Here is a 20,735-nt window from a genome sequence, read left to right as displayed (position 1 = left end):
CCCCAAAAACCCCAAAAATGTCCCAAATTGAGGGTGAAACATCCCAAAAAGTGAGGCAATTCCTCAAATTTGGGAATTTCTCCCCAAAACTGTGGAATTCTCCTCAAAAATGGGGAATTTCTCCCCAAAACTGGGAATTTCTGCCCTAAAATGGGGAATTTTCCACCCAAAACCCAGGAATTTCTCTGTAAAACGAGGGAATTTCTCCCCAAATCCAGGGATTTTTCCTCCTAAACCAGCAGAATTTCACCCCAAAACTGAGGGATTTCTCCCCAAATCTCAGAATTTTCCCCAATCCCAAGATTTTCCTCCCAAAACCAGGAATTTCTCCCGAAAATGAGGGAATTTCTCCCCAAATCCAGGGATTTTCCTCCTAAAATGGCAGAATTTCCCCTAAAACTGAGGGATTTTTCCACAAATCCCAGAATTTCCTCCAAATCCTGGGATTTTTCTCCTAAAACAGTGGAATTTCACCCCAAAACCCTCCCTAAAACGCAGAATTATCCCCCAAAACCCCACAATTTTCCCAAAATCCCAATTTTCCCCCCAAATCCCCAATATTTCCTCCCCAAACCAGAAATTTCTTCCCCAAAAAGAGTAATTTCTCCCTAAAAATGGGGAATTTCCCCCCAAACTGGGAATTTTTCCACAAATCCTGGAATTCTTCACCAAATCCTGGGATTTTCCTCCCAAAATGGCAGAATTTCACCCCAAAACCAAGGAATTTCTCCCCAAATCCCAGAATTCTCCTCCCAAATCCCAAGATTTTCCTCCCAAAACCAGGAAATCTCTCCCCCAAAATGGGAAATTCCTCCCTAAAAATGGAAAATTTCTCCCTAAAAATGGGGAATTTCTCCCCCAAACCAAGGGAATTTCTCCCCAAAAACCCCAGAATTCTCCCCCAAAACGGGAAATTTCCCCCCAAAATGGGGAATTTTTTCCCAAAACCAGGGATTTTCCTCCTAAAAATGTGGGAATTCCTCCCTAAACCTGTAGGATTTTCCCCCAAAAACCCAAAATTTTCCCCAAAATCCCATTTTTCCCCCCAAAATCCCATTTTTTCCCCCCCAAAATCCCATTTTTTTCCCGCCAAAATCCCATTTTTTTCCCCCCAAAATCCCGTTTTCCCCCCAAAATCCCATTTTTCCCTCCCACCTGCAGGTTGAGGGCGAGGTGGCGAGTCTTGGTTTGCTCCAAGTCACTCTGGGAATATTTGAGTCTCATCTGCAATCCATGGGCTTGGGACTGAACCTGGCGGAGCTCTGCCTCCTTCCTCTTGGCCTTCATCTGCTCCTGGAGGGGAAAAAATGGGAAAAAAATGGGAATTTTGGGGAAAAAATGGGAATTTGGGGAAAAAACTGGGCAGAAATGGGGAAAAAATCACCAGAAATGGAAGGAAAATGAGCCAGAAATGGGGAAAAATGAAACAGGAATTCAGGAAAAAACGAGGTCTCATTGTGCTTGGCCTTCATCTGCTGCTGGAATTGGGGGAAGAAGGGAAAAATTTGGGGAAAATGGGAATTTTGGGAACAAATGGAAAAATTTGGAATGGGAATTGGGAGAAAAATGGGCAGAAATGGGGAAAATGAGAAGAAATTGGGGAGATTGGAGCTGGCGGAGCTCTGCTTCCTTCCTCTTGGCCTTCAGCTGCTCCTGGAGGGGGAAAATGGGGGAAAAAAATGGGAATTTTAGGAATTTTGGGAAGAAAAGGAAAATTTGGGAAGAAATGAGGCAGAAATGGGGAAAAAATGAGCAAGAAATGGAGAAAAATAAGCAAAAATGGGGGAAAAACAAGAGAAAAATGGGGAGAAAATGAGCCAGGAATGGGAGGAAAAAATGGAAAATTTGGGAAAAATGGAAAAGTTGGGGAAAATGGAAAAGGAATGGGAAATAATGAGCAGAAATGGGGGAGAAATGGAATGGGAATGAGGGAAAAACGAGGTCTCCTTCCTCCTGGCCTTCATCTGCTCCTGGAGGGGGGAAAATGGGGGAAAAATGGGAATTTTGGGAAAAAATGGGAATTTTGGGGAAAATTGGAATGGGAATTTGGGAAAAAGCAGGAAAAAATTGGGCAGAAATGGAAGGAAAATGAGCCAGAAATGGGAGAAAATGAAACAGGAATTCCAGAGAAAATGAGGCCTCCTTGTGTCTGGCCTTCATCTGCTCCTGGAATTGGGGAAAAACAGGAAAAAATTGGGAATTTTGGGAAAATTTGGAATAGGAATGGGGGAAAAATGACCCAGAAATGGGGGAAATCAACCTAAGAACGAGGAAAAAATGGAATGGGAATGAGGGAAAAACGAGGCCTCCTTGTGTCTGGCCTTCATCTGCTCCTGGAATTGGGGAAAAAACACGGGGATTTGGGAAAAATGGGAATTTTGGGAAAATCTGGAATGGGAGTTCTGGAAAAACTGGGCAGAAATGGGGGAAAAATGAGAGGAAAATGGGGGGATTGGACCTGGCGGAGCTCTGCCTCCTTCCTCTTGCCCTTCATCTGCTCCTGGAGGGGGGAAAATGGGGAAAAATATGCAATTTTGGGAAAAAAATGGGAATTATGGGAAAAAAACTGGGCAGAAATGGGGAAAAATGAGCAGAAATGGAAGAAAAATGAGCAGAAATGGGGAAAAATGAAACAGGAATTGAGGAATAAACGAAGTCTCATTGTGTTTGGCCTTCATCTGCTCCTGGAACTTGGGAAAAGGAAAAATTTGGGGAAAATGGGAATTTTGGGAAGAAACGGATAAATTTGGAATGGGAATTGGGGGAAAAATGGGCAGAAATGGGGGGAAAATGAGGAGGAAATGGGAGAAAATGAGAGGGAATGAGGAAAAAGCGAGAATGGGAAATGGAAAAATGGAATGGGAATGGGGGAAAACCATGGGAATTTGGGAAAAGTGGGAATTTTGGGAAAAAATGAGGCAGCAATGGGGGAAATCAACCCAGGAATGAGGGAAACAATGAGGCTTCCTTCTGTCTGGCTTTCATCTGCTCCTGGAATTTGGGGGGAAATGACAGGGAATTTGGGAAAAATGGAAATTTTGGGAAGAAATGGAAAATTTGGGAAGAAATGAGGCAGGAATGGGGGTCTGTCTGGGGTTTTTGGGGTCATTTTGGGGTTTTCAGGGTCATTTCAGGGTCTCACCTTGAGCTCCTCACTCAGCCTCTCCTCCTTGAGTTTGACATTTTTGGGCTCAATTTGGTGTTTTTAGTGTTCCCTTTGGGATTTTTTTGATCCCTTTGGGATTTTTTTGATCCATTTGGTGTTTTCAGGGTAATTTTAGGGTTTTTAGGGTCATTTCAGGGTCTCACCTTGAGCTCCTCGCTCAGCCTCTCCTTTTTCTCCTTGAATTTCTCTGAGGTTTTTGGGGCCAACTTGGTGGTTTTCGTGTTCCATTTGGGATTTTTGGGTTCCGTTTTGGATTCTTTTGATCTATTTGGGGTTTTTTGGGTCAATTTGGTGGTTTTAGGCTCAATTTGAGGTGTTTCAGGGTCTCACCTTGAGCTCCTCAGCCAGCCTCTCCTTCTTCACCTTGACTTTATTTGGGGTTTTTAGGCTCAATTTGGTGTTTTTAGTGTTCCGTTTGGGATTTTTTTTATTCATTTGGGATTTTTAGGGCAAATTTGGGGTTTTTGAGGTGTTTCAGGGTCTCACCTTGAGCTCCTCAGTCAGCCTCTCCTTGAGTTTGTTTGTGGATTTTGGGCTCCGTTTGGGGTCAGTTTGGGTTTTTTGGGATCCATTTGGGATTTTTGGGGTTTTAGGGATCCGGTTCGGGTTTTTGGGGTAATTTTGGGGTGTTTTAGGGTCATTTCAGGGTCTCACCTTGAGCTCCTCAGTCAGCCTCTCCTTCTTCTCCTTCAGTTTGTCCACAGCTTTCTCATCCCAGCGCCGAGCTTTGGCCTTCAGGTCGCTGGCGCCGCCGGAGATCACTCCTGACTTCTGGAACAGCGTGCCGTCCAGGGCCACCGTCTGATTGGGGACATTGGGGACATTAATGGGGACATTGAGATCACACCTGACTTCTGGAACAGCGTGCCGTCCAGGGCCACCGTCTGATTGGGGACAGCAATGGGGACATTAATGGGGACATTGGGACACTGGGGACATCAGTGGGGACGATGGGGACACTGGGGACATTAATGGGGACATTGGGGTCACCCCTGACTTCTGGAACAGCATGCCGTCCAGGGCCACCGTCTGGTGGGGACAGCAATGGGGACACTGGGGACATTACTGGGGACACTGGGACACCCCAGACTTCTGGAACAGTATGCTGTCCAGGACCACCGTCTGATTGGGGACAGCAATGGGGACATTTATGGGGATGCTGGGGACATTTGGGGATGTTCAGGATATTGGGGATACTGGGGACACTGGGGACATTGGGGACACCCCGACTTCTGGAACAGTGTGCTGTCCAGGGCCACCGTCTGTGGCGACATTGGGGACATTAATGGGGACATTGGGACGCTGGGGACATCAGTGGGGACATTGGGGATGTTGGGGACATTGAGATCACCCCTGACTTCTGCAACAGCATGCCATCCAGGGCCACCATCTGGTGGGGACAGCAATGGGGACATTGGGGACATCAGTGGGGACGTTGAGATCCCCACTGATGTCCCCAATGGGGACGCTGGGGACATTGACATCATTTGGGATACTGGGGATATTGGAGATGTTGGGGACACTGGGGACATTGGGGGCCTTGGGATCACTCCTGACTTCTGGAACAGTGTGCCATCCAGGGCCACCATCTGGGGACGTTGGGGACATTAATGGGGACACTGGGGACATCAGTGGGGATGCTGGGGATATTGGAGATGTTGGGGGCATTGGGGACATCAGTGGGGATGTTGAGATCATTGGGGACATTGGGGATACTGGGGACATTGGGGACATTGAGGTCATTACAGACATTTGGGTCTTTGGGGACATTGAGGTCCCTGGGGACATTGGGGATGTTGAGGATATTGGGGACATTGGGGACATTTGGGTCTTTGGGGACACTAGGATCACCCTGAGATCACCCTGGACTTCTGGAACAGCGTGCCATCCAGGGCCACCATCTGGGGACATTAATGGGGACACTGAGGACATTAATGGGGACATCAATAGGGACACTGGGGACATTAATGGGGACATTGGGCACATTAGGATCATTGAGGACATCACTGGGGACATTGAGGCACAGCCAGGTCAGGTGTTTTGGGAGGATTTGGGGTATTTCTGGTGTCACCTTGTGCCTCTGGTGTCCCCCGAAGGCTCTGGGGTATCTTTGGGGTATTTTGGGGGCATTTTTGGGATATTTTTGGGATATTCTTTGTGCAATTTTGGGGATATTTTTGGTGTGTTTTTATGGATATTTCCCAGATATTTTTCGGGTGGATTTGGGATATTTTTGGGATATTCTTTGTGCATTTCTGGGGACATTTTTTGTGTGTTTTTGCGGATATTTCCCAGATACTTTTCTGGTGGATTTGGGATATTTTTAGGATATTTCTGGGGTATTTCTGGTGTCACCTTGTGCCTCTGGTGTCCCCCGAAGGCGATCCTCCTGGCGTCCTCCACGTTGTCACACACCAGGGCGTTGCCGCAGGCGAACTGCAGAGCTTTCTTGATGTGAGGAGGTTCATAGCGAATCACATCGATCACCAGCTTGGCTCCCCGCAGCTCCCGCAGCTTCTCGTCTGTGGGCTTCACCTGGAATCACAAAAATCCCCCAAAAAAATTGGGGTTAGAAACTCAAAAATGGAGTTAGAAACCTAAAAAACAGCCCTTGCAGCTCCCGCAGCTTCTCATCCGTGGGCTTCATCTGCAATCCAAAAAAAATTGGGGTTAGAGACACAAAACCCCTGAAAATCCTAAAAAATTTGGGTTAGAGACACAAAAATCCCAAAAATCCTGAAAAAAATGGGATTAGAAACACGAAAATCCAAAAAAAAATCTCAAAAATCCCCAAAAAAATCTCAAAAATCTCGAAAATCAGGGGGTTAGAATCACCCCAGCAGCTCCCACAGCTTCTCGTCCGTGGGTTTCACCTGCAATCCAAAAATCCCAAAAAAATTGGGGTTAGAACCCCAAAATCCCGAACATCAGGGGGAAGAAACCCAAAAAAACCACCCCAGCAGCTCTTGCAGCTTCTCGTCTGTGGGTTTCACCTGCAATCCAAAAAAAATTGGGGTTAGAGACACAAAAACCCTGAAAATCCTAAAAAATTTGGGTTAGAAACACAAAAATCACAAAAATCCTGAAAAAAAATGGGGTTAGAAACACAAAAATCCCAAAAAAAATCTCAAAAGTCCCGAAAAAAATCTCAAAAATCCTGAAAAAATCAGGGGGTTAGAATCACCCCAGCAGCTCCCGCAGCTTCTCGCCTGTCAGTTTCACCTGGAATCAAGAAAATCCCCCAAAAAATTGGGGTTGGAACACAAAAATGGGGTTAGAAACCGAAAAATCCTGAAAATCCTGAAAAAAATTGGGGTTGGAAACACAAAAAACCTGAAAATCCTGAAAATCAGAAGGTCAGAATCACCCCGGCAGCTCCCACAGCTTCTCGTCTGTGGGTTTCACCTGGAATCCCAAAAAGAATTGGGGTTAGAAACACAAAAAAACCTGAAAATCACAAAAAAAATTGGGGTTAGAACCCCAAAATCCCAAAAATCCTGAAAAAAATTTGGGTTAGAAACACAAAAAACCCAAAAATCCCAAAAATCAGGGGGCACAGAAACCCAAAAAACCTCCCTGCAGCTTCTCATCCGTGGGTTTCACCTGGAATCACAAAAATCCTAAAAATCAGGAGGGTCAGAACCCCAAAATCCCAAAAATCCTTAAAATCAGGGGGGTTAGAAACCCAAAAATGGACTTAGAAACCTGAAAAACTAGCCCTGGCAGCTCCCGCAGCTTCTCGTCCGTGGGTTTCACCTGGAACCCCAAAAATCCCCAAAAAAATTGGGGTTAGAAACACAAGAAACCCAAAAATCCCGAAAATCAGGGGGTCAGAATCCCAAAAATCCCGAAAATCAGGGGGTCAGAACCCCAAAATCCTAAAAATCAAAAAAACCCCCCCAAAAATCCCAGGGGGTCAGAACCCTAAAAATGGCGACAGAACCCAAAAAAACCTCCCCCGCAGCTTCCCGTCTGTGGGTTTCCCCTGGAATCCCAAAAATCCAAAAAAAATTTGGGTTAGAAATCTAAAAACCCGAAAATCCTGAAAATCGCAAAAATCGGGGGGTCAGAATCCCAAAAATCCCCCAGAAATCCCGAAAATCCTAAGAATTCGAGGGATCAGAACCACCCCTGCAGCTCCTGCAGCTTCTCGTCTGTGGGTTTCACCTGGAATCCCAAAAAATCCCATTTTTAGGGTCTCAGCTCGAGATAATCCAGCGGCAGGAAGGTCTCAGGCTCTCCAAACCCTTTTAGGATCATCCCAAACCTATTTTTAGGATCTCACCTCGAGATAATCCAAGGGCAGGAAGGTCTCAGGCTCCCCAAATCCCCTGTTAAACCCCAAACCCCCAAAGATTTTTATGATCTCACCTCAAGATAATCCAGTGGCAGGAAGGCCTCTGCTGACCCCAAACCCTTTTAGGATCACCCCAAACCCCTTTTAGGGTCTCATCTCAAGATAATCCAGGAACAGGAACATCTCAGGCTGCCCAATCCCCTCTGGATGACCCCAAACCCTTTTAGGATCACCCCAAATCCCCTATTAGACCCCAGATCCCATTTTTAGGATCTCACCTCGAGATAATCCAGGGGCAGGAAGGTCTCAGGTTCCTGAAACCCCTCAGGATGACCTCAAACCCCTTTAGGATGAACCCTGATCACCCCAAACCCTTTTAGGATCACCCCAAACCCCATTTTTAGGGTCTCACCTCGAGATAATCCAAGGGTAAGAAGGTCTCAGGCTCCCCACTGATGTACTGGATGCAATCTCTTTTGGGATCACCCCAAACCCCTTTAGGATGAACCTGCTGACCCCAAACCCTTTTAGGACCAGTTTTTAGGGTCTCACTTCAATGTAATCCAAGGGTAAGAAAGTCTCAGGCTCCCTGCTGATGTACTGGATGTAATCCCTTTTAGGATCACCCCAAACCCCGCAGGATGACCCTGCTGACCCCAAACTCCTTTAGGATCAGTTTTTAGGGTCTCACCTCGAGATAATCCAAAGATAAGAATGTCTCAGGTTCCCCACTGACGTACTGGATGCAAACCCTTTAACAATGACCCCAAACCCTTTTAGGATCAGTTTTTAGGGTCTCACCTCAAGATAATCCAAAGGTAAGAAGGTTTCGGGTTCCCTGTGCTGCTCCTTGATGTACTGGATGCAATCCCTTTTGGGATCACCCCAAACCCTTTTAGGATGAACCTGCTGACCCCAAACCCCTTTAGGATCAGTTTTAGGGTCTCACCTCGAGGTAATCCAGCGGCAGGAAGGTCTCAGGCTCCTGAAACCCCTCAGGATGACTCTGCTGACTCCAAACTCCTTAACAATGACCCCAAACCCTTTTAGGATGATCCTGCTGACCCCAAACCCTTTTAGGATGACTCTGCTGACCCCAAACCCTTTTAGGATCAGTTTTTAGGGTCTCACCTCGAGATAATCCAAGGGTAAGAAGGTTTCAGGTTCCCCGCGCTGCTCCTTGATGTACTGGATGCAATCCCTGCCCGTTTTCTCCGAATCCACGATGATGGCGTCCATGTTCTTCCCCAGCACCTTGGTCACCGCAATCTGGTACTTCTTCTGGGTGGGCTGGCACAGGTCGATCAGCCGGCCGTACTGGGGGAAAAAAACCCTAAAATGGGATTGGGGATCCCAAAAACGGGATCAGGGACCCTAAAAATGGGCTAGGGGGGCTCAGAAAAGGGGTAGGGGACCACGAAAATGGGGTAGGGAGCACTGGAAATGAGGCTCGGGTTCTTCTAGGTGGGCTGGCACAGGGCGATCAGCCAGCCATACTGGGGGAAAACCCAAAAACGGGATCAGGGACCCCAAAAATGGGTTAAAGGACCCCGAAAATGGGATCAGCGACCCCAAAAATGGGTTAAAGGACCCCGAAAATGGGATCAGAGACCCCAAAAATGGGATCAGGGATCCCAAAAATGGGATCAGGGGCCTCAGAAATGAGTTAGGGGACCCTGAAAATGGGGCAGGGAGCATCAGAAATGAGGCTGAAGTTCTGGGTGGGCTGGCACAGGTCTATCAGCCGGCCATACTGAGGGGAAAACCCAAAAAATGGGATCAGGGACCCCAAAAACAGGATCAGGGACCCAAAAAATGGGATTTGGAATGTCAGAAATGAGGAGAAAAACATCAGAAAAGAGGCTTGATTCCTTCTGCGTGGGCTGGCACAGGTCGATCAGCTGGCCATACTGAGGGAAAACCCAAAAATGGGATCAGGGACCCCAAAAATGGGATCAGGGACCCCAAAAATGGGATTGGTGACCCCAAAAACGGGATTTGGGACCCCAAAAATGGGGCAGGAAGCATTGGAAAGGCCTGGGATTAGGGTCAGGCTCTTCTGCATCGGCTGGCATAGGTTGATCAGCCGGCTGTACTGAGGAGAAAAACCAAAAAAATGGGATCGGCAACCCCAAAAAACAGGATCAGGGACCCCGAAACTGGGTTAGGGGGCCCCAAAAATGGGATCAGGGACCCCAAAAACAGGATCAGGGACCCCAAAAATGCATTAGGGAGCATCAGAAATGAGGCTTAAGTTCTTCTGGGTACGCTGGCACAGACCATACTGAGGAGGGAACAGCAGATATGGGGTCAGGGACCCCAAAAATGGGATTGGGGACCCTGAAAATGGGATTGGGGACCCCGAAAATGGGATTGGGGACCCCGAAAATGGGATTGGGGACCCTGAAAATGGGATTTGGAATGTCAGAAATGGGGAGAGGGTTAAGGTCAGCTGGCACAGAGCGATGAGGAGGCCACACTGAGGGGAAAAATCCTGAAAATGGGGTGAGGGACCCCAAAATTGGGACTGGGAACTCAGAAATGGGTTTGGGCAGTTTTGGGGTGGTTTTGGTGATGTTTTCGGGGCAGTTTTTGCAGTGTTTTTGGGGCAATTTTTGGACTCTTTTGGGGTATTTTTGTGGCAGTTTTTGGTGCAATTTTGGGGTGATTTTGGTGCAGTTTTCAGGGTATTTTTGGGGTATTTTTTGGCCAGTTTTGGGTGTTTTTCTCGCCACAGATCTGGGGTAGAGCCTCTTGATGCTGTCCATGATCTTGGCCTTGCGCTGCTTTTGGGGCACTTTCGGGGTCATTTTTGGGATGATTTTGATGCAGGTTTGGGGTGGTTTTGGCACAGTTTCAGGGTATTTTTTGGCTAATTTTGGGCATTTTTGGGTGTTTTTCTCACCACAGATCTGGGGCAGAGCCTCTCGATGCTGCCCATGATCTCAGCCTTGCACTGCTGCCTGCTGAGGGCTCTGGGGCTGTTTTGGGGCACTTTTTGGGGTATTTTTGGGGCCATTTTTGGGGTATTTTTGGGGCACCTTTTCGTGCAGTTTTCAGGCTATTTTTGTGGCAGTTTTGGAGTGGTTTTGACGCAGTTTTGGGGTATCTTTGGGACAGTTTTGGCGTGGTTTTGATGTTATTTTTGGGGCATTTTTCAGGCAGTTTTTGGGGTATTTTTGAGGTATTTTTGAGGCAATTTTGGGGCAGTTTTCAGGCTATTTCTGGGGTATTTTTGGGGTGATTTTGGGGTGATTTTCGATGTTTTCCTCACCACAGATCTGGGGCAGAGCCTCTTGCTGCTGTCCATGATCTCAGCCTTGCGCTGCTTTTTGGGGCACTTTTGCGCTATTTTTGGGACAATTTTTACAGTTTTTTGGGGTATTTTTGGTGCAGTTTCAGGGTATTTTTGGTGTGATTTTCAATGTGTTCCTCACCACAGATCCCAGGTAGAGCCTCTTGATGCTGTCCATGATCTCTGCCTTGCGCTGCTTTTTGGGGCACTTTTGAGCTATTTTTGCACAGCTTTTCAGGGTATTTTTTGGGTGATTTGGGGTATTTTTGGGGTGATTTTTGGGCAGTTTTCCTGCCATTTTTAGGCAGTTTTCCTCACCACAGATCCGGGGTAGAGCCTCTTGATGCTGTCCATGATCTCAGCCTTGCACTGCTTTTTGGGGCATTTTTGGGCTACTTTTGGGGCACTTTTGGGCTATTTTTGCACAGTTTTTTCAGGGTATTTTTTGGGTATTTTTGGGGTGATTTTTGGGCAGTTTTCCTGCCATTTTTAGGCATTTTTCCTCACCACAGACCCGGGGTAGAGCCTCTTGATGCTGTCCGTGATCTCTGCCTTGCGCTGCTTTTTGGGGCACTTTTGGGCTATTTTTGCCCAGTTTTTCAGGGTATTTTTTGGGCGATTTTAGGGTGGTTTTGGGGTATTTTTTAGCAGTTTTCCTGCCATTTTTAGGCAGTTTTCCTCACCACAGATCCGGGGTAGAGCCTCTTGATGCTGTCCATGATCTCTGCCTTACACTGCTTTTTGGGGCATTTTTGGGCTACTTTTGGGGCACTTTTGGGCGCCCAGTTTTTCAGGGTATTTTTGGGGCGATTTTGGGTACTTTTGGGGTGATTTTTGGGCATTTTTCCTCACCACAGACCCGGGGTAGAGCCTCTTGATGCTGTCCATGATCTCGGCCTTGCGCTGCTGCCGGCTGCTCTCCTGCCGGTCGATCCTGGCGTCGCCCAGTTGCTCCATCACCTGGTTCAGCTCCTTGTTGATCTCGTCGATTCGCCGCTTGGCCAGCTCCACCTCTTCTGTCAGCTCCCCTTCCAGGCGTTTCTGCTCCTCCAGGGATTGTCTGTGGGGAGAAACAGGGAAAAAATGGGATTTTGGGGTTCATCACAGCTCCTCAAGGGATTGTCATGGGGAAAAACGGGGAAAAAATGGGGTTTGGGGTCAATCACAGCTCCCCTTCCAGCCGCTTCTGCTCCTCCAGGGATTGTCTGTGGGGAAAAATGGGATTTTGGGGTCAGTCGCAGATCCTCCAGGCGCTTCTGCTCCTCCAGGGACTGTCTGGGGGAGAAATGGGAAAAAATGGGGGAAAAAGGGGAAAAAATGGGAAAAAATGGGATTTGGGGTCGATCACAGCTTTCCCTCCAGGCACTTCTGCTCCTCCAGGGATTGTCTGGGGGGAGAAATGGGGAAAAAATGGGGGAAAATGGGGAAAAAATGGGATTTGGGGTCAATCACAGCTCCTCCAGGGATTGTCTGTGGGGAGAAACGGGAAAAAATGGGGAAAAAATGGGGAAAAAATGGGGAAAAAATGGGGAAAAAATGGGGAAAAAATGGGGAAAAAATGGGGAAAAAATGGGGAAAAAATGGGGGAAAATGGGGGAAAAATGGGGAAAAATGGGGAAAAAATGGGATTTGGGGTCGATCACAGCTCTCCCTCCAGCCGCTTCTGCTCCTCCAGGGATTGTCTGGGGGAGAAACAGGGAAAAGCGGGGAAAAAATGAGATTTGGGGTCAATCACAGATCCTCCAGTGACTGAGGAAAAAAATGGGGGAAAAATGGGGGGAAAATGGGATTTGGGGTCAATCACAGATCCTCCAGGGATTGTCTGGGGGGAAAAATGGGGAAAATATAGGAAAAAATATGATTTGGGGTCAAGCACAGCTCTCCTTCCAGGCGTTTCTGCTCCTCTAGGGATTGTCAGCGAGAAAAACGGGGAAAAATGGGATTTTGGGGGAGGAAAACAGGGAAAAAATGGGATTTTTGGGGGAAAAATGGGGTTTGGGGGGGAAAATCAGGGAAAAAATGGGATTTAGGGGAAAAGAATGGGATTTGGGGTCAATCACAGCTCCTCCAGTGACTCTCTGAGGGAAAAAAATGGGGAAAAAAATGGGATTTGGGGTCAATCACAGATCCTCCAGGTGTTTCTGCTCCTCCAGGGATTGTCTGGAGGAAAAATGGGGAAAAATGGGATTGGGGGGGAAGAAAATAGAAAAAAATGGGGGGGGAAGAACAGGAAAAAAAATGGGATTTGGGGGAATTAATGGGAAAAATGGGATTTAGGGGTTAAAAAAATGGGAAAAATAACGGGATTTGGGAGAAAAAAAACAGGAAAAATGGGATTTGGGGGGAAAATGGAATTTAGGGAGAAAAAATGGGGAAAAAATGGGATCTGGGGTAAGTCAGAAACCCTTGGGGTGTTTCTGCTCCTCCAGGTGTTGTCTGGGGGGAAAAATTGGAATTTGAGGGAGGGGAAAAACAGGAAAAAATGGAATTTGGGGGGGAAAAAAGGGATTTGGGAAGGAAGAAAACAGGAAAAAATGGGGGGGGAAACAGAAAAAATGGGATTTGGGAGGAAAAATGGGGAAAAATGGGATTTGGGGGGAAAAATGGGATTTGGGAGAAAAAAACAAGAAAAAATGGAATTTGCGGGAAAACTGTGATTTGGGGACACAGGGCTGGTGACAAGGACACAGCACCCACTTGCTGGTGGCAATGTACTCCTCGAGCTTCTCGATTCGCTTCTGGTTCTCCTCGATCTCCCGAAGCTTCTGCTTGATCTTGGCCTGGGGACAGAGGGACAGAGTGACAGAGAGGGGCAGGGGCTCCTGGGCTCTCAGGGGGTTTGGGGGCACCCAGGGGGGTTTGGGGACACCCAGGGGTCTCAGGGGGGGGTTGGGGACACCCAGGGGTCTCACCTCAGTCTCCACCTTCTTCCTCTCCTCCAGGTCCAGCCGGTCCTGGTCAGCTTTCTGGTCTCGGTTGAACTTCTCGAGCTCCTGGGCTAGCGTGGCTGCTCGCTTGCTGGCCTCCTCCTTCAGCCGGTGGTACTTCTTGACCTACGGCCGGAATTCGGGGTCAGCGATCCCAAAATCCTGTGGGGTCAGCAGGGATGGAGCTCCATGGGATCAGCAGGGATGGAGCTCCATGGGCAGGATAAGAATGGATGGAGCTCCACGGGATCAGCAGGGATGGAGCTCCACAGGATCAGCAGAGATGGAGCTCCACGGGATCAGCAGAGATGGAGCTCCACGGGCAGCTCAGAGCTCCCCAAATCCCTCAGGATCAGTTCAGATGGAGCTCCACAGGATCAGCAGGGATGGAGCTCCACGGGCAGCTCAGGGCTCCCAAAATCCCGCGGGATCAGAACAGATGGAGCTCCATGGGATCAGCGAGGGTGGAGCTCCACAAGCTCCCCAAACTCCATGGGATCAGCACAGATGAAGCTCCATGGGCAGGATAAGAATGGATGGAGCTCCATGGAATCAGCCTGGATGGAGCTCCATGAGCAGGATAACAATGGATGGAACTCCACGGGATCAGCAGAGATGGAGCTTCACAGGCAGCTCAGCCCTCCCCACATCCCATGGGATTAGGCTGAATGGAGCTCCACGCAATCTGCACAGATGGAGCTCTACAGAATCAACCTGGATGGAGCTCCATAGGTATAAGAATGGATGGAGCTCCATGGGCAGCTCAGAGCTCCCCAAATTCCATGGGATCAGCAGGGATGGAGCTCCACGAGCAAAATAAAAATGGATGGAGCTCCACAAGCAGCTCAGAGCTCCCAAAATGCCGTGAGGTCAGAGTACTGGGATCAGCACAGGTGGAGCTCCACAGGTAGGATCAGAATGGATGGAGCTCCATGGGATCAGGGCTCCCAAAAATCCCATGGAATCAGCATGGATGGAGCTCCATAGGCAGGTGCAGCCTTCCCAAAATCCCGCAGGATCAGCATTCCCCAAATCCCACAGACTCAGCATGGATGGAGCTCCACGGGCAGCTCAGAGCCCCCAAAATTCCGTGGGATCAGCAGGGATGGAGCTCCATGGGATCAACACAGATGGAGCTCCACGGTCAGCTCAGCACTCCCAAAATCCCGTAGGTTTAGCATAGATGGAGCTCCATGGGATCAGCATGGATGGAGCTCCATGAGCAGCTCAGCGCTCCCAAAATCCCACGGGAACAGCAGGGATGGAGCTCCATGGACAGGTCCATCCCTCCCCAAACCCCCCAGGATCACCCCAAACCCCACAGCATCACCCCACACCTGGTTCTCCTCCAGGGTCAGATCCCTCCCCTGGCTCTGACTCTCCTCCTCCATGCGCTCCTCGAATTCCTGTCGGGATTTCTCCACGGAGAGCATTTCCTTCTCCAGCTCATCCATGTCTGCCTTGCGTTTCTTGTACTGTTTCTGGGCGTTCTGCAGCGATTTCCGTGCTGCTTCCAGCTTCTTGATTTTGTGGGAAGTGTTCTCCTTGGCCTTGATGTACTGCGGGCGCTTCTGGTTCAGCTCTGAGTCCTTCTCCCTGTGGGAAACCCCAAAATTCCTGGGTGAAAACCCTGCAAAACCCCAAAATTCCTGGGTGAAAACCTTGCAGAACCCCTGGATGAAGCCCCTGCAAAACCCCAAAATTCCTGGGTGAAAACCTTGCAGAACCCCTGGATGAAGCCCCTGCAAAACCCCAAAATTCCTGGGTGAAAACCTTGCAGAACCCCTGGATGAAGCCCCTGCAAAACCCCAAAATTCCTGCATGAAACCCCTGGAAAAGCCCTGGATGAAATCCCTGGATGAAGCCCCCAGAGAACCCAATTCCTGGTTCAGCTCTGAGTCCTTCTCCCTGTGGGAAACCCCAAAATTCCCAGATGAAACCATTCTGGTTCAGCTCTGAGTCCTTTTCCCCATGGAAAAACTAAAATTCCAGGATGAAACCCCTGGAAAACCCCTGGATGAAGAACCCCCTGGAACCCAATCCCTGGTTCAGCTCTGAGTTCTTTTCCCTGTGGGAAACCCCAAAATTCCTGCACAAAACCCCTGAAAAATTCCTGGATGAAACTCCTGGAAAATCCCAAAATTTCTGGATGAAGTCCAGATCCAGAATCCAAACCACCCCAAAATCCCCCAAACCCCCCAATTCCAAAATCCCCCAAAACTCCCCAAAATCCCAACATTTCCCAAACCAGCCTCACTTAATCTCCTTCTCAATCTGCTGCTGCTCCCTCATCATCTTGCCCAGCTCCTTTTTCCTGTCCTTCAGCTCGTCCTCCACCCTGTCCATCCTCTTCTTGTCCTTGTCGATCTCACGGTTTTTCAGCCCCAACTCCTTGTTGAGTTTCTCGATTTCGGCTTCGTTGTGGAAGAGTTTGAAGAGCTGCAGCTGCACCTGAGCTCGAACCACCTCGTCCTTGAGGCGCTGGTAGCGGTCAGCCTGAGGGGAGGAGGGATTTGGGAATTTGGGGTGGGATTTGGGGAGGTTTGTGTGGGATTTTGGGAGATTTCTGTGGGATTTGGGGAGGTTTCGGTGGGATTTGTAGGGAAATTCACGAGAAATCTGCAGGGAAAATCTGGAGAAATCTGCAATGAAATTCCCGAGACATCTCAAGGGAGATTTCCATAGGATTTGCAGGGAGATTCCCGAGAGGTTTCAGGGAAATTCCCAAGAAATCTGCAGTGAAATTCCTGAGGGATTTGAGGGAGACTTCTGAGGGATTTGGGGGAGATTTTCATAGGATTTGAGGGAGATTTTTGTGGGATTTGAGGGAGATTTCTGAAGGATTTGCAGGGAGATTCCTGAGAATCCTGTAGGGAAAATCTTCAGAAATCTGCAGGGAGATTTCCATGGGATCTACAGGGAGATTTCTGAGAGATTTGGAGAAGATTTCCATGGGATTTGGCGGAGACTCCTGTAGATTTGCAGGGAGATTCCCATGGGATTCACACTGAGATTCCCATGGGATTCACACAGATTCCCGAGGGATTTGCAGGAACACAACAATCCCCTCATTCCTTTCCCTCCTTCCCTCTACCATCCTTCCTTTAAAATCCCTTTCAATCCCCATTTTCACTCATCCTACACCCACCATTCCCACCCCAACACCACCACACTCCCAATATGACCCCAAATCCGAGTCAAAAACCCCATTTTCCCAAAATTCCCAGCGTTCCCAACCTCCTCCTTCTCCTGCTTGGCCTCCTTTCGTTCGGCTGCAATGTTTTTCTTGCGGTGATAATTGAACTGAGTGTCCTCCTCAGCCTTCACCATCTCCTTCTTGCGTTTGTCGTATTCTGGAGCCAATTCTCCCGAGCGGCTGATCTCCTCAAACAGAGCCGTGCGCTCCTTGGGGTTCTTCATGGCGATGGACTCCACTGCTCCCTGCGAAATGGCAGTGAAAAATCCTAAAATCCCTGCTAGAGATCCCAAAATCCATATGGGAAATCCCTAAATCCCTGTTAGAGATCCCAAAAACCCTGTGGGAAGTCCCTAAATCCCCATCTGATCTCCTCAAACAGAGCCGTGCGCTCCTTGGGGCTCTTTATGGTGATGGATTCCACTGCTCCCTGCGAAATGGCAGTGAAAAATCCTAAATTCACAAGGAAAAACTCTAAATCCATGTGGGAAAACCCTAAATTCTTGTGGGGAATCCCAAAAACCCTGTGGGAAACCCCTGAATTCCTGAATCCCTAAATCCCCATCTCCTCAAACAGAGCTCCTTGGGGTTCTTCACGGCGATGGATTCCACTGCTCCCTGGGAAATGGGAGTTAGAGATCCCAAAATCCCTGTTAGAGATCCCAAAAACCCTGTGGGAAAACCCTAAATCCCCATCTGATCTCCTCAAACAGAGCCATGTGCTCTTTTGGGCTCTTCCTGGCCAAAGATTCCATGGAAAAGGGGGATTGGGAGACCCCAAATCTCTAGAGGGAATGGGAGATCCCTGTGGGGAGAAAACTTCCCAAATCCATAAAACCTCCCCTAAACCTCCCTAAACTACCCCAAAACCTAAACAAGGCCCCCCAAACCCTCTCTAAACCTCCCCAAACTGCCCCAAAATCCCCCTAAACCTCCCCAAACTGCCCCAAAATCCCCCTAAACCTCCCCAAACCCGTCCTGAACCCAAGGCCCTCCAAACTCCTTCCTAACTTCCCTAAACTGCCCCAAGACCACCCCAAACTTTCTCTAAATCTTCCCAAACTGCCCCAAAACCCCCCTGAATCTCCCTAAACTGACCCCAAATCCCCTCCAAACCTCCCCAAACTGCCCCAAATTGCCTCAAAACCCCCCTGAACCTACAAAAGGACCCCCAGGCCCTCTCTAAACCTCCCCAAATTCCCCTAAATCTCCCCAAACTGTCCCCAAAAGCCCCAAATCCCCCCTTCCCGAGCTCCCTGCCCACCTGGAAGACGAGGAAATTGCGAGCCTTGATGAGAATTCCCAACTTTTCCAGCTCCTCGCTGTACTCGCTGAGCTGCACCACGCGGTTGTTGATTTTGTACTCCGAGGAGCTGCCTGGGGTGGGAATTTTGGGGTGGCAGGGGATCCCAAAAACCCTAAATCCCCCAAAATGTGTCCCCAAAACCCTAAATCCCCCCAAAATGTGTCCCCTAAACCCTGCAAACCTCATAAAACAAACCCCGTATATCTCACCTGATGCACATCTCCCTCCCCAAACCACCCCAAAATGTCCCCAAATCTCCCCAAACCACCCCTAACCAGCCCCAAACCACCCCAAACTGTCCCCAAACCACCCCAACTAACCCCAAACTGTCCCCAAACACCCCAAACTGTCCCCAAACTACCCCAAGATGTCCCCAAACTACCCCAAAATGTCCCCAAATCACCCCAAACTGTCCCCAAACTACCCCAAAATGTCCCCTAACTACCCCACAACGTCCCCAAATCACCCCAAGATGTCCCCAAACTACCCCAAAATGTCCCCAAATCACCTCAAACTGTCCCCAAACCCCCCCAAACGGCCCCAAACCCGTGTCCCCAGGCTCACCAACGATGACCCGGGCGAAGGTTCTGTCCTCAGCTCCCTCCTCGGAATACACCATGCTGACAAAAGCCCTGTTGGCCGCAGGTTTCCCCACGGGAGCTCCGTGGATCAAATCCCGCAGGGTTTTCACCCGCAAGTTGCTCGTTTTCTCTCCCAGCACGAAGCTGATGGCGTCCATCAGGTTGGATTTGCCTGAGGGGAGAGGGGAATGGGAGGTGAGGGGATTTCGGGGGGATTTTGGGGGATTAGAGAGGAGGAGGGGATTGAGGGGAAAGCAGGGAATGAGGGATTTATGGGGAAATAGGGAATGGGAGAGGTGGGAAGAGTGAGAGGATTTGGGGGAAATCAGGGAATGGGGGGCTTGGGGAAACCCAGGGAACTAAGGAATGAGGGGGAATGAGGGAATGAGGAATAGGGAATGAGGAGAAAATCAGGGAATTTTCTCCAGGGAATGGGAGAGGTGGGGAGAGTGAGGGGATTTGGGGGGATTAGAGAGAAAGAGGGGCTTAGGGGATGGAGGGAATGAGAAATGGCGAATGAGGGGGAAATCAGGGAATTTGGGGCTTCAGGGAATGGGAGAAGTGGGAAGAGTGAGGGATTTGAGGGGATTGGAGAGGATGAGAGGATTGACGGGAAGCAGGGAATGAGGGATTTAGGGGGAAATAGGGAATGGGAGAGGTGGGAAGAGTGAGGGATTTGGGGGAAAGCAGGGAATGAGGAGTTTAGGATGAAATCAGGGAACGGGGGGCTTGGGGGAACCCAGGGAAATTAAGAAGGAACCCCACGAAAAGAGGAAAAAAGCAAGAAGGAAATCCAGGGAGAACCCCAGGGAAAGGTGAAGGAGAGAGTGGGAATTATATAGAATGGAGAAAAGCCGAATGCAGACATCAGTGCTTAAAAAAAAACCCCAAAAAAGAAAAGGAACGAGAACTGGATATTTCTCCGGGCGTGGGGGGAGAAGAAAGCGGGGAGATGAAAATAATTCAGGGTTACCCCTCAGAACATCACTGAGTCCCCTCAGAATCCTCAGAACCATCAGAACCCCTCAGAGTCAACTCAGAACCCCTCAAAACCCCCCACAACCCCTCAGAATCCCTCAGAACACCTCAGAATCCCCTCAGAACCCCTCAGGCCATTACTGAGTCCCCTCAGAACCCCCTCAGAACCCCCTCAGAACCCTCTCAGAACCCACCGGAGCCATTCGGGCCGATGATGGCGGTGAAGCGGCGGAAAGGCCCGATGATCTGCCGGCCCTTGTACGATTTGAAGTTCTCGATCTCGATGAGCTTCAGGAAGCCCATGGTGGTCCCGGGAGGATCCCCGGGAGGATCCCGGGGGGTTTGGGGAGGTTTTTGGGGAGGTTTTTTGGGGTCTCGGGCTGAAGCCGCGGCCGGAGGGCGGGAAAGCGGCAGCTGCGGCGGCCGCTGAGGGACTGAGCGCCGCGCCTCGCGATTGGCTCCCGCCGCTGTCAATCTTCACTAAACCCCGCCCTCCTGGCATCTCATTGGTGGATAGTTTGCAGTGACGCCTCTCGATAGGATAATACTGCTGTCAATCTTCCCGTTAACCCCGCCTTCCCACCTCCCCCTTGGCCGGCGGTTTGAATGCGGGATTGGTGGCGCGAGCGGGCTCATTTGCATGGAGCGTACCAAGTGTGCAGGGAGGGAGGGGGGAGGAGGGGAATGGGCTCGCCCGTCGCCATGGCAACGGGAGGATGCAGTGAGGACGCAAATTGGGGGATTTTCGGTAAAAATCGAGTTTTTGGTGACCGGGACGAGAAACTTCAGGACGAGATTTGTTGCTGGGGGTCGCCGAAGTCTTTTCTACCTTGAATGATTCCCTGATTATATGGTTACAAATTCATAGTAACAAACGGTAACTTACCGAAAATAATTTATTATTGCAGCAATTATTGTATGTATTTTGTTTAGTTTTACTCTAACTCGTCCTGGATGGATTCATAGTTCGAGTAACTCCGAACTCAGTG

At 49.3% G+C, this 20,735-nt stretch overlaps 1 protein-coding gene across 5 annotated transcripts in view; it reads right to left on the bottom strand.

The window, feature by feature from the left end:
• The window catches only part of SMC1A (structural maintenance of chromosomes 1A), a 32,477-nt gene extending 12,289 nt beyond the window's left edge, over nucleotides 1-20,188 (bottom strand). For 4 of the 5 annotated variants that reach the window (XR_014847568.1, XM_085044839.1, XM_085044841.1 and 1 more), the window contains exons 1-13: nucleotides 19,941-20,188; nucleotides 18,752-18,940; nucleotides 18,146-18,258; nucleotides 16,923-17,126; nucleotides 15,943-16,181; nucleotides 15,023-15,281; nucleotides 13,671-13,811; nucleotides 13,456-13,538; nucleotides 11,611-11,818; nucleotides 8,595-8,780; nucleotides 5,522-5,701; nucleotides 3,821-3,967; nucleotides 1,156-1,293 (exon numbers count right to left, since the gene is read on the bottom strand). Coding sequence is in view for 4 of the 5 variants with exons in the window: in XM_085044839.1 (XP_084900965.1) it covers nucleotides 1,156-1,293; nucleotides 3,821-3,967; nucleotides 5,522-5,701; nucleotides 8,595-8,780; nucleotides 11,611-11,818; nucleotides 13,456-13,538; nucleotides 13,671-13,811; nucleotides 15,023-15,281; nucleotides 15,943-16,181; nucleotides 16,923-17,126; nucleotides 18,146-18,258; nucleotides 18,752-18,940; nucleotides 19,941-20,049 (2,196 nt within the window). In the remaining variant the exon portion in view is untranslated. Of the gene's footprint in view, nucleotides 1-1,155; nucleotides 1,294-3,820; nucleotides 3,968-5,521; nucleotides 5,702-8,594; nucleotides 8,781-11,441; nucleotides 11,487-11,610; nucleotides 11,819-13,455; nucleotides 13,539-13,670; nucleotides 13,812-15,022; nucleotides 15,282-15,942; nucleotides 16,182-16,922; nucleotides 17,127-18,145; nucleotides 18,259-18,751; nucleotides 18,941-19,940 lie in introns of all 5 variants that reach the window. The other variant, XM_085044840.1, reaches the window with a different exon arrangement.
• Nucleotides 20,189-20,735: the final 547 nt, after the last annotated feature.

The sequence above is a fragment of the Lichenostomus cassidix genome, unplaced genomic scaffold (genome assembly GCF_008360975.1).
Source record: "Lichenostomus cassidix isolate B80296 unplaced genomic scaffold, HeHo_3.0 HiC_scaffold_864, whole genome shotgun sequence".
In the NCBI taxonomy this organism is placed as follows: domain Eukaryota; kingdom Metazoa; phylum Chordata; class Aves; order Passeriformes; family Meliphagidae; genus Lichenostomus; species Lichenostomus cassidix.
Note: the sequence above shows the minus strand (reverse complement) of the source record. Positions and strands in the feature narration are given on the sequence as shown.